The following is a 14,364-nucleotide window of genomic DNA, read 5'->3' as shown; positions in this document are numbered from 1 at the left end:
TGAAAAACACACTTGAAAATTGTATTACATAAAATAATTTACTTCTCATTCAGAATGACCTTCTGGACCTCTTTGTAAGACAGTAGCCCATGAGCACAGGTACAATCTGAAAGTCGTGACAGTTGTAATAGGGCAAGATCAATAGAGTTACAGTTTGGATCCTGGAGTCAACTAGACACAAAACTGTGGAACTAAGTATAATAAAAGTGACATTGAGGAAGAACTCTGGGAACATGGAAAGTAAGACTGCCAGAGAGACAAGAAGGGCACAACGGAGAAAACCTACATCTTTAATACAGTGAGATTTGTATAGACACACTCCGGTGTTTTCATTCTGCAACCCCGTCTGTTGGCTTAAAAGCCACAAGGTGCTCACGCATGTAATTTATGCTGGAGGAATTGGTGCAATGTGCATGCATGAGTGTATGTGGGTGTGCACTTCAAAGGCTGTAGTTTTAGAAGAATGAGAAGAAAATTACTTCCTGGCCATTTGTTAATAATTCAGGTGATATCCTGCACCTCCATTTATAAAACAAACAATAATAAAAACATTGTAGAAAACAACATCATAAATAACATAAATGAGAAATTTTCAAGTATTTCATGTGCCTTGAAAAGTTCCAAACAGTAGTTCTAACAATTGGTATCCTTTTTTTTTTCTTTTCTTTTTTTTTTCCTTTCCTCTCTCATTTAGTCTCGGAGCCTGGAAAGAGATACCCACAGGCTTTGTTAGCCCTGATGTTTGGGGTGGAATGAACAAGGTCTTACTTTCAAAAGAGAAACTTATGAGGGCTTCTCAGTTTGCAAAAACATGTTTCTCCCTTATAAAGTATACTCCTTCCTTCACTGCTGGTTTGTAAGGGGAGGCATATAGCCTGGAGCCATTACAGGGAAACAACCAACCAACCACACAGTGAAGTAAGGAGCCTCATCTGATGGCTGAAGTCCTCAGGAAAAAACAAAATGAGAAAAGCACCTTGATCAGGAGAGGAAAAAAGAGGAGAGTTTAAGACTATTAACCTTGAAGTCCCATGCCCTCACTCAGCCAGTATTTTACAGCAGGTAGAGCTGGCGAAACCCTAGCTGCGTGTCTTCATTTGGTTCAAGCATCTTCTCTCCCAACTCCCTTAACAACCCGGCTGCTGATAACCATGTACCAAGCACCTGGGCAGAGAAGGGGAGGCCAGCAGTTTCGGGACTGAAAAGTGCCATCAGTAATAACCAGCCCAAGACAGAACTGTGTCAGCCAGGCATAAGACTCTTTATGATATTTGCTCCTTAGAATACCATTCAGCGTGGAGGCTGTCAGTGGTTGAACTATGCATAAAGTCCCTTGGATGCGTCTCCAACACCGACCTGTGGAGTTCTACAGAATCAACTTTCCACAGATTAGCATTCCTCTCTTGGCCTGCATGGCAACTGGTTCTGTTTGCCTGTTTGATTGCAGGATGAAAGACCAGGGATCAGAACATGCATGTAGGTATGTACACACATTCTAGGGATGAGCACCTAGGGTCTTTCCTGTCTATTCTTGCAGAAATATATATGTATATATACATATAGACACATATACATAGAATGTGTACATATGCGTGTGTGTGTAAATATATGTGTGTATATACATATATTTACACACACACACATATATACACATAATAGATCAACCTCATCTTAACATCTAGTGTTTAGAGAAAGTGCCAACAGAATACACGTGCTTGTGGATGTCACATGAAATGTACCAACCAACCAATCTGAGGTCAAGCCATTGGGAGGAGAGAACTGCAACAGTCTTTGGGAAGCCACCCCTATAAAACCATTCTTTGGATACTTGCTCATGTGGCACCCTAAGGAATTCTGGGAAAGCTGGACTGGAATGAGGTCCTGCCCTAATGGACACCCAAACACCAAAACTAGATCTACTTCTTACACGGGAGTGACTCACACATGGCAGGCAGCAGGAACACTAAGCTACAATGTGGATAAAGCCCTGGTGCTTAATACAGATCAATATTTGGCCTCAGGGGTTCCAGGCATAGAGTCTTGGCATCTCAGCCCCCCAGCACACTGTGAGAATCAGGCACACTGGGGGACCAGGGAGGGACAGTCTGCAGAACTCTTGGCTCCTTTCTGCTTCTCTGACCCAGAGCTGGAAGAGTTGGCCAAGTCAAGATAGAATCGAGACTTGAGGAAGCGGCGGTATGAATCCTTTTCCATCAGGTTGAAAATCCTCTTCTGGGCCTCATCAAAGCAGGTAATTGTGGGCTCTAGCATGTTCCGGCTTGTCTCCTCCCTGGTGCAGGAATCCAGGTTTACCTGCAGAGTAAAGGCCAAGATGTATTAGACACATTGTCCTGTTGAGGATGGGAGGCCACATGCTTTGTGGTGAGTAATCCGTGTGCACCCTCCATACCTCAGAAGTGAAAAGAACATTTAGCTCCACCCCAGCACATGTGAGAGAGTATAAAAGGCTCATCTGCTTCTGGGTGGGCAGGGCAATATCTTTGTTCTTTCTCATGAATCGGGAAGATTTATCAAAAAACTCATTAAGGGAGATCACCTAAGTCATCTGGATCAAAGAGCTTCTTTCTTAACTGATGGATTTGGGGTTGAGGAGATTATAATGACTTCCTCCACTGTTAGATCTTTTTCCTTAACTCAGATGATCTAAAGATTCACACCACTGAATACCACTTGCAGGAAATTTCACTAAGATCCAGAGAGTTCTCTGCCACGAAGACCTACCTCTTTGGTTGCTTGGACTGAGATGAATTCATTATAGATCTTTTTGGCCTTGGGACTTAGTTTAGAGGGGGATTTGATTTTCTTGTACTCTTCGCAGCTAATCCAGAAGTCGATGTTCTCCTCGCTGTATTCAGACTTCAAGAAAGCTTTGAAAGCCGCCAGCCCACCTGTGATGGAGGAGAAAGAGCCACCCTCGTCATCACACTGGCAGGCCTCTTGGGACAGTGTATTTCAGAGAAAGCCAAGGTGCTTGAGAGAATAAAGCATGTGTTCAAACATCCTCCTCTCTCCCCCACTTTCTGGGGGTCCCTTGGGGTCAGGTGACTGTAATCTGTTTGACATCTATTGGATCCCAGTTATACCTAGCGTTTCTCGCTCAAGGTTTGAAGTCTCAGTGTTTCTGAAATACGCATGCAGCCACCAATTACCAAAGTAAGTTTGAGAAAGAAAAACTAAGGCTGATTCTGCAAGAAGTCTTCATACGTGGAACTTTTTCCCTCTACCTTTTTCCCATGTGGTGAGAAAGATGGTTTTCTACATGGTTTCCGTATGAACTTCCCATTGTCTATCACAAAGCTTGAAGGCATGGTAAAATTTGAAACAGATGGGTTCTCCTGAGTCTGGAAGTCAGAAGAAACCCAATTCTGTCTGCATTTCCTATTAGACCAAATGTACTATGAGATAACTTGTCTATCTAGAGAGCTTTTGTCCTCATCCTAGTGGGGAAGAAAGCCATCGAACTTACATTCATGGCTAATCAGGTTTTCCAGTGATTCAGCCCATTTTTTGACTTCCTCTTGGCTCACCCTAGAGACATTATAGAGAGAAAGAATAACTTGAATGCCATGATACAAACTTAGGGCAAGAAATTTAAGATCCTGAAAAACATGCAGATATTTTCTTTCCCATTCTTACGATGAGACCTATTATTGATTAAGGCAGTCTTTCCATTTAATGCATGGACATTTCAAATGCAAGTACAGTCTTCATGAAAATGGACTCCATCTTGATCCAAATCTAGCTTAACTAGGAACACAACTTCCTTTTCTCCTCATAGAACATCCCTGACATTAAACAGTTAATACTCAATGGGTCTTCACTGAGGCCTTTTCTCTTACCTCTGACAAACCACCACTTTGTCCTTCTTGCTGTGGGAAGAATTATGTTCACAGGAATCAGACTTCTGCAGCAGGAAACCTAGCCGATGCTTCATATCTTTTGCACTGCACAGAAGAACAAGAATAATGCTAATGAGCTCTTTTAAAAGATACCGTAGCGGCAGCGCTCAAAGAGTCCATTACTAGTAAAGGGGCAGGGGGAGTTTATTTAGGAAATGCGAGTTGAAGTTGGTGTGAACTCTCAGGAAAAGGAGATCCCACTTCTGGGTCTGCCTGTGACTTGCTAGGAAACCTGGGGCCAGAGTCACAGCCCAGCCTCCTCTGTCTGCAACAGAATTCGGACCCTCTGTCGGATTTAGGAGCCTCTTCTGAAAACCTGTCATTTCAACCGATGGAACGCTTTGGTGTCTTTAAAAGAAACACAGTGAATATGTGACTGCTCTTTGGGTAATTTGTGGGAACGGAAGAGCAAGCAGTAACTGCGGAACGTGGCACCTTCCTGTCGCACGCCACCTTCTGGATGGTGGTTGCTGTTTCCACCTGCCTCCTTGCAGGCAGAGGGACCTAAAGAAGCACCCTGGCGCAGGAGAAGGCTGTGCGGTCAAAGCCTCGCATGAGGTGGTGCCAAGCGATGCATGTTATGGGATATTCACAGAGGTGGGTGTGCAGCTCCAGCAGACGGAAGCAGAGGGGGTCGCAAACGCAAATGCTCTGGCCAACACCTGAGCAACTTCAGGCTTGCTTCTAGAGAAATCTCTTGCAGCTGCTGCTACTTGCTTTCCTGTTTAATATCTACACTACAAGAGTATTTACACTATCAAGGGCACCCAAGCCTTAAAAACGATAGAGAAGCAGGCAAGAGTCATCACTGGAGCTAGCGACTGTTTAATTAGAGCAGAGCTTCCAGGTTACTGGCACTGGTTAACAGGTAGCTAGGGGACAGTGGGGCGTGTGACTTACTCAGAAAGAAGGACATTTTAATAAGTTTTTAAGCTCAACTTTCTCTTTGTTAATTACTCTTTCATTTGTATCTCTTTTATTATAAAAGCCAAGAAATGGTTTTAAAAGATAAATGTCACTTTAGAAGAAATGAATGACTAGATATTCCTCCTGAGAGGGAGAAAAATAAAGTCACAAGGATAAAAAGACATTTTAGGACGGCTCCTGCTATATCAGTGGCTTATCTACATGCCTTTCTCCAGAAAGCTTGAATTCCATAATGTTCTTGGACTGCCCCTAAAATGGTATTTTCTCTTCCTCACAAGACTGACTTCCCCCCTCTGCTTCTCCATCTGGTCAGGGGATGCAAAACACTCCTTAATGATAGCAAGATATAATCATGAAGGCTCAAGTGATTCCAAGATACAAATATATAATGATTCTGTCAAAAGAGAACTCACTTCACATTTCCATGTGCCCAGTCAGGCTGAGATCTAAGTTACTGACCAATGCAAGTCATTTCATAAAGAGTTGGAAGTACGCTAAGCAAGTATGTTACATTTGTCCTTAAAATGCAATGCAACCTTAAAAATAAAAACCAGCACGACTTCAGAGGTCACTGGAGTCCGGAAGCTGGATTTGATCTTCATTCGGCCACTCACTGCCTATGTGACCTTGAGCAGTTCATGCCCTTCTGCAGACTCAGGCACTGATGCTAGGGTGAAGTGTTGGACTAGTTGATTTGCAGTTGACCAGTGAGGAGAGGGAAGAGCTGTTGACCTTGCTGATATACAGGTTACCTCCCCAGTTTAGCTTCTTAGCTCCTCGGGCAGACTAGTACAACCTTTCATCTGTCTCCCCAAATACTTACCAGAGCATAACTCTTTCCTGACACTCCTGTATTTTGTGTGGTTAATTTTATATATGAGTTAACCGAAGCTTGGAGTAATTTGCTCCCTTCAGCTCAGGATAGTAATGGTGGAGGTCAGGGGAACTTACTCCATAGGTATTCCCTGCCAGACAGACCCTCCTGCTTCATTTTAAAGCAGCCAAGAAAGCACATTTAATAAAGAATATTCTTTCACACTCCTGAATGACAGAATAGTATAAAGGTAAACTTCTAAGAAAGAAGACTGTGCTTTCTGGGATATTTCTAAATTGAAATTTAAGGTGATTTTTATTTGCAGGGAAGCAAGGGGGTGGTACACCCACAGACTGACTTTCTACCTTTAACTGTAATATTAAATAATATAAGATGCCCTAGTTTTGTGTTTTTCTTCAGCTGGCTAATATATAAGCAGTCTCTGAAAGCATTTATTTATACCTTTTTTTTTAAGCCAAAGGTATATGAGGAACTATGAAGTAGCTTTACCTTTTTTTTTTTTTTAAATCAAGAGACAGTACATCAACAAAACAATGTCTGCAGGATGAGATCTTCTACAGAACCCTTAACTGAATTGCTAGGATCAATACTTCTCAACCACCACTCATAAGGCATTTCAGGAACTGGGGAAAGGGGCAGAGAGAGACGGGGTGGGGGGGGTCTAGTATTGGAACTCATACTGTATTGTCACACTTGCTTATAAGAACATAGACAGAAGATACTGCAGCACCACACAGAAAGCACAGTGCCTGTGATGTAGTCAAACCTCATTCTGGGGTATCTTCCCCTAAACCACCCCATCGGAAAGCTCAGAGCCATGATTCCACAGACCCCAGTGATGATCAAATAACAACAGCAATCACAGACCACTGTATTTGGTCCGAAAACTCGTATCACTTCTTAATTCGAACTAGTTCTGTGAGAAGATCAGAACAGTCTTCAAAACCGAGATCATATAAAACAACACATAGGTGCTAACATTTGGGGGGGGCCACACTTCTCCAGTGACAATTTCTAGCTGGTCTTAGAGGAGAGCTAGCAAGTTGAGGCCCTCCTGACCACACTGTTTCTAATTCCAAAGAACTAGGTTAGCAAGTAGTATATGTAAGTAACTAAGAAAGTCTGTCCGAAAGTGTAACGCGGTGAGTGGCTGAAAATAATCTTACCTCCTCAAGCAAGAAGCCGGCAGACCTGCAAGTCCTTTGCACATCTTGTTCGGTGTGGGATTAGCAAGCTGGGGAGGAAATGCGGCAGCAGGAGCTGTGGCTTCTGTTTTGAGCTCACTTGGCCTTTTCCCGGGGAAGATGCCGTCAGACTCCTCGGAGCTGCTACGGAGGCTGCCGCGGTCCCCTTTATAGCTCAGCGGCGGCCGCCCGGCCAATCAGATGGCAGCTCTGAAACCGCCGCCCCGCAGCCGCCCGGCCAATCAGACGGCAGCTCTGAAACCGCCTCCCCGCCGCAGCCCGCCCCCCCCCCCCCGCGACCCCCCAGGCGGCGGGAGTTACGCGGGGAGGTACTGACGCATCACCGTGCAAAGTGAACAGCCTGAGAGAAACCTCTTGCGAAGGAGGCGAACAAAAAAGAAAAATATACTCCCTGTCTCTACCGATGTCGGTCTAGGGTCTTGAATTTCTAGAAAAGGGGTGGGGGAGGGGAGAGAGTTTCAAATGTTAAGAAATATAGCTTTATTCATTCTTCTGTAAAACCAATGTCAAGACAACTTGCTTCTTGGAAGGAAAGGCGCCCCCGGGAGTTCGTGGGCTCATTTGGGACTGAATCTCAATGCGCTTCCTTTGTTGCATTAGAAACAATTAGAAACATTAGAAACAGCGTATCCCACATGGTCCAAGATCTCATCCTCACTATTTCCAGAGGGGATTTGACAGGATCGCAGTTTCCAGGTCGCAATTTGCCAAAGTTGCCTTTTGGGTTGTCACATTCGCGCACGGGTGTGGGGTGTGGAGAGGAATGGCTGGATGGCAGACGCTTACTTGCCTGGCGGCACAGAAAATTAGCCTAGGGAAAGTGGATTAGCCACATCTGTAATCAGCCTGATTGTGAAATACTTTTCTGGAAATCTTACTAAGAACAGAATTCAGCCTAGCACAGTCTCGCTCATACATGCATGCCTCCTGCCAAAAGCCACAAAACAGTAGTTGAGGACCAGAGGAAGGAGTAAATGAACAAATATAGAGACCCTTTCTTATTCGTAAATGGACTTATATCTTATTGTGTCTTACGGAATTCAGGTCTCCAAACTGGTACATCACAATATTGGGGGGAGAGAGAGAGAGAGAGAGAGGAAGGAGGAGGAGGAGAAGAAGAAAATAGGTAATTTGTGTGCGTATTACCAGGCTTCAGAGTGAACATAAGAATATTTGATCCTACAGGTGCTTCTGAACACGTGGACAGTTAGTATCTTTTGTACACAATATGACAGACTGAATGCCTCAAAGAACCATGCAGGTGTTTTCATCTTGTAGTCGGAGCTCCAGTAACCACACCAGAGTTACAGAGCGGTCTTATCCATGCAGGAAAGCTATGCGTGGAAGGAGGGAATGAATTGCTATGTCAGACCCAAACAGCTTTCATTTTTTAAGTAGATAGGCTCCTGATCATAGGATATAGTGAACTATACTTTACATATAAGAAGCAGGGGCATCAAATAGTTTAGTTGGAGAAGACAAAAAATAGATGGGTCCCAGTGAGATGCAAAGGTACCCGAGAATATAGAAAGGGAAGTGATAAAGAGCAATGTGCCTACCACACACATGACCCTAGACATCCCACACTGCCCACCCTGTTACCCGGGTCCATGGCCAGCAGAGCAAGGAGATGGCAGAGAAATAGAAAAGGATAGCAGGACCATAATCTCCAGAAGGTGTGTTTAAATTATAGGGAAAATTCTCTGGCTTTCTCCAAGGCAGATAGGAAAAAATTAGATTAGCTACTGGACAACTTTCCTTGAGTTTGAACATGAAACAAATACATTTCTTTGTGAAGCTGACAGCTGTCCTTGGTTGTGTTGGGGAAGGGGACACGGTGCAATGCAAAATGGCAGAGTCCATCAGACCAAGGAAGGTAGGGAGATGGACCCGTCAGAATTGGCACCAAAGAGGAGAGAATAATTAAAAGGGATAGACCAGGACCAAGAAGGTCTACCTAATTTACCTACCTGTTTACCTAGGCACCCAAGAGAGTGATCATTCAAATAATTTGATTTTAGGAACATGAATGAAGACCCAATAAGAACTTTATACCTTGGACCTGGGTCAAAGAGAAGCATGATTTGTCATAAGTTAAATACAAATAGTGCCAATGGACAAGCTGAATGGGATTCAAGATAATCTAGGCTAACACCTTCATTTTACCAGAAAGGAAAACGAGAGGAAAAGTGACTTGCCAAGGTCACGGCTTCTTACTGATAGAGCTGGTTTCTTGAAACTAGGTGATGTGGATTTTCTACGTGCTGTCATCGTGCCATTAAACTGTCATATCAAATGAGATAAACTACGTAAACAGAGATATTTCTAAAATGTAAAGTGCTAGGCAAATATTGTTTATTGTTAGACTATATACAGTAGATAACAAAATGCAATATTAATTTTAGGCATTTCATTCAAGAAGACTCTTCCTGATTTTCTCTTGCTCCGGGATAGCAAGGAACCACATTGCTCTGGTTCTCTATTTAAACCAGGTCTTTTTAACTTTGTGATTACCTATTCATCTGTCAAGGCATTTCATATTCATTCACTTCTTTAATCACAATTTCTTAATTTCTTAAGAGTTTTAATACTTCAGAGAATGTTTGGGAAAGCTTTATGTAAGTTAACTTATGTTACACTACGGGACTGGGTTGTGTTTGAGGAAGCGCAGACGGGTACATCATGATACCTTGACAATTTTCCACCCTCTTTTTCTGACATACACAAAGGCTTTTGTTCTGTTATTCTGTGATTTGTCATTCCTGGATGATTCTTGTGAGGTGGAATAGCTTCATTCTCAAAAGACCTACTTTTTATTTATTCGTTGATTTAAGACCTGTCTTTTGAGCACCTACTCTGTGACTACTAGGTTCTGTCTGAAGAACAACAGTGAGTGTGCATAAAGGGGCAAGTCCCCACCCGAGTGGAGTTTCCACCCAGGTAGAAAGAGTCAGAAAATAAACATGTAATTCCAGATTGTAACCCATTCCATGAAGAAAATAAGCAAGTGATGTGACAGAAAGAAACTGGATGGCAAAGGGCTCATTTAGCCAACGTGGTCAGAAAGGCCTCTTTGAAGAGGTGGGATCTGCAGTGAGATGTGACTGGTAAGAGGAAGTGAGCACTGAGCTATGCCTAGGAAACAGTTGCCCAAACAGAGGTTAAGAGCAAGTGATAATGTTCTTTATCCAAATTGGGAGCAAGAAAAAGGGGACCAGCATGGCCAGAAAACTGAGAACAAGGGGATAGTAGCATGATACGTAGGTAGAAGGGTAAAGGCCAGATCCTGCAAGGACGTGGGGCAGACACTGGACCTTCTTGGCATGCAATAAAAATCCACTCAAGGGATCAAAGGAGATGACAGGCATGAGCTGGTCACTCTGGCTTTTGTGGAAGTATGGATTGAGGGAAGAACATGGGAGCAGGTAGACCAATAAGAAGAATGAGCACTTTAAACCCTAACTCATGAGTTCAAAATGGATATTTACTTTACGAATATTTATAAAATATTATGCGCTAGACATCTCGTTAGGCTCTAGTAACCTAAATATGAATCAGGAATGGACTGTGCTTTTCAGAAGCTCATACTTTCATGGGGAAGACCCAGGTTGAGTGCCATTATTATAAACTTGTTTATACAAAATTCAAGGAAAGCACAGAGGATGCGGATAAACGCAACCTTGAAAATTTGGAGTCATTTAACAAAGGACGTTAAAGGAAGAATAGAGACTTAATAGGTATATATATAAAAAAGAGAAGAGCATTACAATAGAGTACACAAGAAAAACAGCTAATTTTATTGGACACTAATTGTGCACGGTGCTGTTCTAAGCACTGTATATCAGTAACTCACGTACTTCTCACAATTCATCATGAAAGAAGGCCCTACAGTGGTCCCATTTTACAGATGAGACATAGAGGGTTTGAGTAACTTACCTGAGGTTATATATCTACTAGGTGGTGGTGACAGGAGGTCAGCTCAGACAGTCCAGGGTCTCTGTTATTAACCTCTATGCTACCAGGGCCATGAAGGATGAAAGAAAGTGTACCATTCAGAGACCACAGAGATGTCACATGTGACCATGGCTCTGGGGCAGAGGGAGAGAGAGATGAAGCTAGATGGACGCTCTGAGACCCGAAGGGTGTTTCTTTTCACACTGAAGACCAGATTTCACCCTGTAGTTGTTGGGGGGCTAGGCAGGGTATTGAAGCAGATCATAATAGTGTTCTAGAAGTAGAACTTGGGAAGCATTGTTGGGGAATAGAAAGAGGGTGGCAGAAAGTTTGGAGGATATCCCAATAGTCCATGTGAAAGACGATGATGGTAAAAAACACTACTGGCCAAGGTTGGTATGAGCATCAAAGGAGATAGTATGTGGAAAAGTGCTCCTTAAACTAGAAATGCTTAGCATGTGGAAGGCATTGTTGGCCCAAACACTATAAACATTGTTTCCACCGAGGGACATTAAACCACACAGGATGTGAGCTGTGTGTGGTCCCCAGGTGAGTTTCTAATTTCCCCACCCTTAGCTCAGGGAGAACAAGAGAAAACATTGCTCAAGCTCTTCTGGGATCTGAAACAAAGAAATAAGCTATTGTGCCAGGCACCCGATTCTTCTCCCCAGTATTAAAAAGGGGCCCCTCTGCCAACGAGCGCAGGATGCAGGCGGAAGCTCAGCCTTAGTCAACATTCACACCGCCTCAGATCACAATTTCCTCTCAGCAGTTAGAACCACAGCCGCCCACCCCCAAATCAATAGTTTACTACAATGGCCAGGACGTCAGTAAGAGTTCAAGTTATCGATTTAAGGCCCAAAGGCAAACAACCAACTGGAGAGTGCTGTATACCAGGGAGATGAACAGGGACTTCCCCGATGTCTCCCTTTTGGGAAATGTGTCTTAACTCTGCATTAAGCTTGGTGGTCACATGCAGGAAATGAGAGCCCTTCACCCTGACACTGGACTAAAACCAGGTGACGTATGGCTCAATTTCCCTTGGATGGTGTCACACTTAATGAACTGGGGGAAAATCTTTCTTTCCTAAGACGTAAGGGAAGAACCAAAATACTCTTATCCCAAAGATTTCATCTTTCTTATGCAGAGCTTAGCCCAAGATAGAAATAGGAGTTTCATAAGACTTCATTTACAATGTGTTAATGGAAAGAGATGGCATGGTGTCCTGGAATGTGCTTGAACTTCACAGTCAGGAAGACTTGGATTCTAATTCTAGCTCCTCCACGTACTGACTGGGTGGTCCTGCAAGCTAGGGTAAATGTTCTGAATTCCAGCTTCTTCTTGTGTAAAATGGGATAATAATAAATTATCTGGTAGAGGCACTCAGTAGTATTTGTTGAATGAATGCTGTTAGGATTATATGATACAATGTATGCCAAAGTTATCAGGAATACTTGGGAATCTCAAAACATAACCATTATTATCAGAAATATATTACAAATTTTACATGAATTAGCATTGTGATCATTATTCATCTCCTTAAAAAAACAAGCATGGGCTCCCACTTGCCTTCAAATGAAAATGTAAACTTCTTGGCACGACCCTCCAGGAATTTGATGATTGGACCACAGCACACTTTCATCCCCCCTTCCACTCTATTCATCACATTCATCCCAGACTGCTGAGGAATCCCCACACATCTGTGTATTTTCCCTACTCCATGCCTCAGCTGACACTGTGCCATCCACCTGGAATATCTGCACAATTCCCCGCCTGTCCAACTCTCTTCCCCTGCCCTTAGTCCTAACCAATTGCTATCTCTTTTGTACTTGGCCAGCACTGTGCTTGAACCTAACCTCTATCTAACTCCTCTTTAAATCTGACTGCGATACCTTTGTTTGTAATGTTTATGCAAATCCTTATGTTCAACATCTTCTGTGGGTCTGAGAAAGTGCTCACTCTGGAGACATTAATCTAACAAAGATATATATATCTTTTATATAGATATAAAAAGAGTCTTTTTATGAGGGGTGCCTGGGTGGTGCCATCAGTTAAGTGTCTGACTCTTGGTTTTGGCTCAGGTCATGATCTCATGGGTCATAAGATCGAACCCCACATGGGGCTCTGTGCTCAGCATGGAGTCTGCTTGAGATTCTCTCTCTCCCTCTACCCCACCCCTGCTCTCTTCTCTCTCTCTAAAATAACTAAATAAATCTTTAAAAAGAACCCTAACAAATACATACGGACACCATCTGTGTGCTCAGTACCATGCTAGGCAGTAGGGACAGGACCAGACTCTGCACTCTTCAATCCTACATTCTGGTAGGGAGGTGGACAGCAAAAATCAAGTATATAGGCAAATAAATAATTATGAATTGGGATGAATGCTTTTAAGGAAAAAAAAAAAAAGACCCAGACCAAAGGATGCCTTAAGAAATAATAGGGTGATGAGTCCTACTTCGTATTGGATGAAGAAGCAAGGCTTCTCTAAGAAGGTAATATTTAAACTAAGACCTAAAATATGGGAAGGTGCTAGTTATGCAAATAATGGGGCATCCAGGCAGAAGAAAGCAGGTGTACAGGCCCTGAGGCCAGAAAAAGTCTGATGTATAGAAAACCACAGGGGCTAGGATGTAGTGAGTAGAAGCAAGAACAGCATAGATGAGGTTACGATAGGATTTTAGACAGGAGCCCACATAAGAGGCTTGAACTTTATTTTCCCTACAATGTGAGGGGGTGGTTGTGCATTTTATGACTCACATTTCCTGGATCTTTGGCTGTTTTGTGGAAAATAGAATACAGGACGTCAAGAGGTTGTGTAGAAAACTGTAGAAATTGTCTAGAGAAGGAATGGTAGTGGCCCGCACCAGGCAGGAGGCGAAGACTCCATCCCCAACACTGAAGAGCTTGCACTCCAGTGGTGGAGAAAGTCATTGAGCAATTAATTTCAGGAAAATGCCAGACATTCACAAATAGGGATAATCATAGGTGCTAGGAGAGCAGGAGGGAAGAGCATGAGGTGGTCATGGATGTGAACTGAGTTACCTTGCTACCTCAAAGGATAGGTATCATTATTTTTCCATTTCACACATGAGGGACCTGAGCACAAAGAAGGTAAGTAATGTGTTTCATGGTGACACAGCTAGGAAATCACTGAGCAAAATTGAAGCTTGAGCCACTTGGTTCCAGAGGCCATGCTCTTAACCCCCATGCAACACTGCCTTCATATTGGTTGTGCATGTCTGCCTGGCCATGAGCTACTAGAAGCTTCTTGTTTCATGTGCTTGCTTGTTCCAGTGATACTTCACTGTATGCATTGTTTCTTTTCTTCCAGGGAACCGGGATGATGGGGTCAGCCTCTATCACACCAGTGAATTAAACTTCCCATGTCCGCTTTAAATTTAATGACTTCATTTATTTAAAATTTTTTAATTAAGGTACAGCTGACATATATTATATTAGTTGCAGGTGTGTAATAACATAGTGATTTGACAATTACATACATTGTGAAATGCTCACTATG

The 14,364-nt window shown here is 43.0% G+C and overlaps 1 protein-coding gene across 3 annotated transcripts; it reads right to left on the bottom strand.

Annotated features, from left to right (window-relative positions):
• Nucleotides 1–262: 262 nt before the first annotated feature.
• RGS4 (regulator of G protein signaling 4) lies at nt 263–11,079 on the bottom strand. Of its 3 annotated transcripts, none has more exons than XM_025892210.2 (6): nt 10,824–11,079; nt 6,849–6,916; nt 3,861–3,965; nt 3,488–3,549; nt 2,743–2,909; nt 263–2,313 (listed from the first exon to the last, which is right to left on the bottom strand). In XM_025892210.2, exons 2-6 carry the CDS (start codon nt 6,890–6,892, stop codon nt 2,074–2,076), a joined length of 618 nt encoding a protein of 205 aa, XP_025747995.1. In that variant the 5' UTR covers nt 6,893–6,916; nt 10,824–11,079; the 3' UTR covers nt 263–2,073. The 3 variants fall into 3 exon arrangements, with proteins under 3 accessions (XP_025747995.1, XP_025747994.1, XP_073740157.1); XM_025892209.2 differs by having other exon boundaries at nt 6,849–7,019; nt 10,824–11,077; XM_073884056.1 differs by lacking the exon at nt 10,824–11,079 and having other exon boundaries at nt 6,849–7,021.
• Nucleotides 11,080–14,364: the final 3,285 nt, after the last annotated feature.

Source organism: Callorhinus ursinus, unplaced genomic scaffold, assembly GCF_003265705.2.
Source record: "Callorhinus ursinus isolate GAN/ISIS: 27379988/994484 unplaced genomic scaffold, GSC_fseal_2.0 scaffold54, whole genome shotgun sequence".
Classification (NCBI taxonomy): domain Eukaryota; kingdom Metazoa; phylum Chordata; class Mammalia; order Carnivora; family Otariidae; genus Callorhinus; species Callorhinus ursinus.
This window is presented reverse-complemented; position numbering and strand designations above follow the sequence as displayed.